Source organism: Pundamilia nyererei, unplaced genomic scaffold, assembly GCF_000239375.1.
Source record: "Pundamilia nyererei isolate P.nyererei 1_Seehausen unplaced genomic scaffold, PunNye1.0 scaffold00265, whole genome shotgun sequence".
Lineage (NCBI taxonomy): Eukaryota > Metazoa > Chordata > Actinopteri > Cichliformes > Cichlidae > Pundamilia > Pundamilia nyererei.
This window is the reverse complement of record NW_005187666.1, coordinates 661,517-664,830: the sequence shown is the minus strand read 5'-3', so window position 1 is coordinate 664,830 and position 3,314 is coordinate 661,517. Positions and strand designations below refer to the sequence as shown.

Below are 3,314 nucleotides of genomic sequence, written 5' to 3'. Positions count from 1 at the left end.
GTGTGTGTGTGTGTGTGTGTGTGTGTGTGTGTGTGTGTGTGTGTGTGTGTTTTAGTGGGAGTTGGAGTGGTTTGCTCAGCAGCGAGGTCAGCTAGCTGCTTATTAAGAAAACTGAAAAATGTTCTTACACTGTGCTTTTGTGTGCCATGTGCATTCATATATGTAGGTGTGCCTCAGCCCAGGATTGAGTGGTATAAGGACACGGTGCCTCTTTCCAAACTGGCCAATCCTCGCTACAAGGTCAGCGCAGCAAACGGGCTGACTGTGCGCAGGGTGCAGCCGGGAGACGGAGGAATATTCCAGTGCTTTGCTCGCAACCCTGCTGGAGAGGCTCAAGCACAGACACAGCTCTTTGTCTCCAGTGAGTTTCTCTGATGCATACACACAAGAATGGAAGCATGAATAGACAAACCTACATCAGCCTTGAATTCTGACTCTCTATTCACTCTTGTATCACTTCACTTCTGTACCAGCTTTTTCTTTTTTATTGTCACTTTCTTTGACTTTTTCTACCTTCACTACTAGCGCTGGAATTCAGCATTGTTTTGTTTCTAGATTATTTTTTGGGGGGAATCAATCGAGCTTCATGAAACTCAAGGTAAAATTGTTACCATTCTTGGGTTCCCCGAAAAGACGGTAGACGATTGAGCCTTCCTTTTAGCCCCTCAGTTCATCCTCTGTCTGAAACAACCTGTTTTTGCTCTCTTCCCTTGCCAGCTTTCTTGTGATTGACTTGTAAACAAAAGGTTTGAACACCATGTGGATGCGGCTGCTGTTCTCACAGCCAGAGCGGTGGGGCTAAGATTACCATACCAAGGATATGTTCTCTCACTGACATATCACAGGTCAAGACTAGAAACAAAATGCTGGAAACTAAGTATGCAAAGCAGTATGAATGCTGAGCTTTTAGCTCACAGGTTTAATATATTAAAGTTTGTCCATATACAACTATGACAATAATATGTATCAGAATAAATAAGGGAAAGCTTAATAGGTTTTGAATCCTGCAAACATCCAGAAACTGCCAGCTGTGTTATACACCTGAAATGCTGCCAACCTCTGTCTTTGGACCATATCTGTACAGATGATAACATGTTCAGTTAATAACATGTATTTGACTAAAAGCATGTCCTGTGGGGGCGTGTTCTCTGTTTTGGTCAAATGACTAGACAATAAGAATCCGTAAATACTTAAAGGTATTGTTGTGATCCCACTATGTGAGGAAATTTGTGAACATAGTACAAATGAGATGACGTAGGATTTTCAATTTATACCACAGGTGTATCTAATAAAGATCAAATCTTAGTGACCTTTAAGGTCAGAGGTCAAATGAATCTACTAGGAGGCTGAGGGGAGCCGCCAGTATATATATTTTTTATTATCATTATTATTAATTTGATCCCTCTACTTTGACGTAATGGTTTTTAATATGTATCAGGCTAGAAAGTTACATTCGGTTTAGTGAGAATTATGCTATAATTAAAAGTCTCCATGGAGCCATCCACATTTATGCACAGACACGTAGTGAATAAAGCGTCCATTGATCAGAGAGGGTGCAGTTGTGCTCAGGTAAACACTTTCATCTTGTAGCTCAAGTCTTTCTCTTTTCTCCTTATCCACAGTGTCCTCTAATGTTCATTGCTCTGCCTTCTGCTCTCTCGTGCTCCCTCTGTGTGTTTCAGGTGTGCCCCCCACATTTGCATCACCTCCCTCTGACCAAACAGTGACTGATGGCAACACAGCCTTGTTTACCTGCCAGACGAACGGAGCTCCAAAACCTGCTATTACCTGGAGGAAAGGTAGCAATGAAGCTCCAAGACTGAGACACCCCACACTGAGACACACACACGCACTGACATAATATATTTGTAATTAAAATGTGCTGACTTTTCTCCACCTCGAGTCTAATTTATTATTTTGTCCCTCCATAGGATCGCAGGTCTTAGCCAGCGGCTCTGTCCAGGTTCCCAGGTTCACGCTGTTGCAGTCAGGTGGTCTGCAGTTTCAGCCAGTCAGCTTCCAGGATTCAGGAGAATACACCTGCATCGCCTCCAACATGGAGGGAACCATCAACGCCACAGCTACGCTCACCGTGTGGAGTAAGACACATGCACGGACACACAAACAAATGCACATTAAACCGTTCAATATACATTTGCTAAACAGACAAAAACAGACATGGAACACTAGTTTATCCATATCTGTCCAATAGTATTAGTTCAGTTTAGTGAGCAGCTCAGTGATTGGTTATTGATGCAGTTGGCTGACTGAACTAATCATTGGATTTGCCAAGCAAGAGGATGATTGATTAGCCAATAAACCAATTGCTTGGCTGATTTTTTTATTTTATTTTTTTTGCATACATATAAATATATGTTCTGGCAGCTTTAGATTAAACAGGGTTCAATTACACACACTGTCAGATCCTTACTTCAGTTGAGCTGTGATATAAATGTAAAACGTATACCCTTCAATTTATTGGAGACACGGTCACATCACAAGTGCATGGTGACTGAGTTAGGGACATAACAGATGCTCTCCACTCTGCATGTGCATTTGTTTTTACACCAGCGCCGCTTTTCTCTCTCTAAATCATATGCAACACCTGAGTGGAGCAAAGCACCAGTAATTTGATTCTCAGCTGTTTTCCACAGCGTTATAATGTGCGTAGGTGTGGGTGCGTGCACGCTTGTGTGTTGTTTATCTTCCTGTAAACTAATTCATATCTCGTTACTGTTGAGGAACATTTAAATGTACACATTTTATACAGGGCCGTGCCTTGTAGTGTGATTCAACAGGTGTGTATTAATTGTATTTAATTTAAGCCTCAGAATGTATCCCACCTCTCTGCTCTTTCCAGATCGCACAGTCATTTCTGTGCCTCCAACAGACCAGCGTGTTATCAAAGGAACCACTGCTACTCTCAAGTGTGACGCTACACACGACCCCAGAATCAGTATCAGGTAACTGTTCCTCAGTGTTTACTACTGTGTCTGTAAAGGTTCTCAGTCATCCAGGTCATCGTAGTCAAAGGAGCTTGCAAAGAAAAGCGTCTCGACTTCTTTAAGTTGCTTGAAGACGTTTCACCTCTCATCCGAGAAGCTTCTTCAGTTCTAAGGTCAAATAGTGGAGAGTCCCAGATATAAACCTAGTGGGAGTATCCCCCCACAAAGGGACAAAAGGACCCTCTGATGATCCTCTAATGGCTCAGGCGATTAGAGGATCATCAGGGGTCCTTTTGTCAGGTTTATATCTGGGACTCTCCACCATTTGACCTTAGAACTGAAGAAGCTTCTCGGATGAGAGGTGAAACG

At 42.5% G+C, this 3,314-nt stretch overlaps 1 protein-coding gene across 1 annotated transcript in view; it reads left to right on the top strand.

Annotated features, from left to right (window-relative positions):
- Positions 1-3,314, top strand: part of LOC102198766 (protein sidekick-1-like) — a 173,933-nt gene that overhangs the window by 90,463 nt on the left and 80,156 nt on the right. The window contains exons 7-10 of the mRNA XM_005750208.2: positions 167-361; positions 1,683-1,799; positions 1,932-2,099; positions 2,861-2,963. Of these exons, the coding sequence (XP_005750265.1) occupies positions 167-361; positions 1,683-1,799; positions 1,932-2,099; positions 2,861-2,963 (583 nt within the window). The remainder of the gene's footprint in view (positions 1-166; positions 362-1,682; positions 1,800-1,931; positions 2,100-2,860; positions 2,964-3,314) is intronic.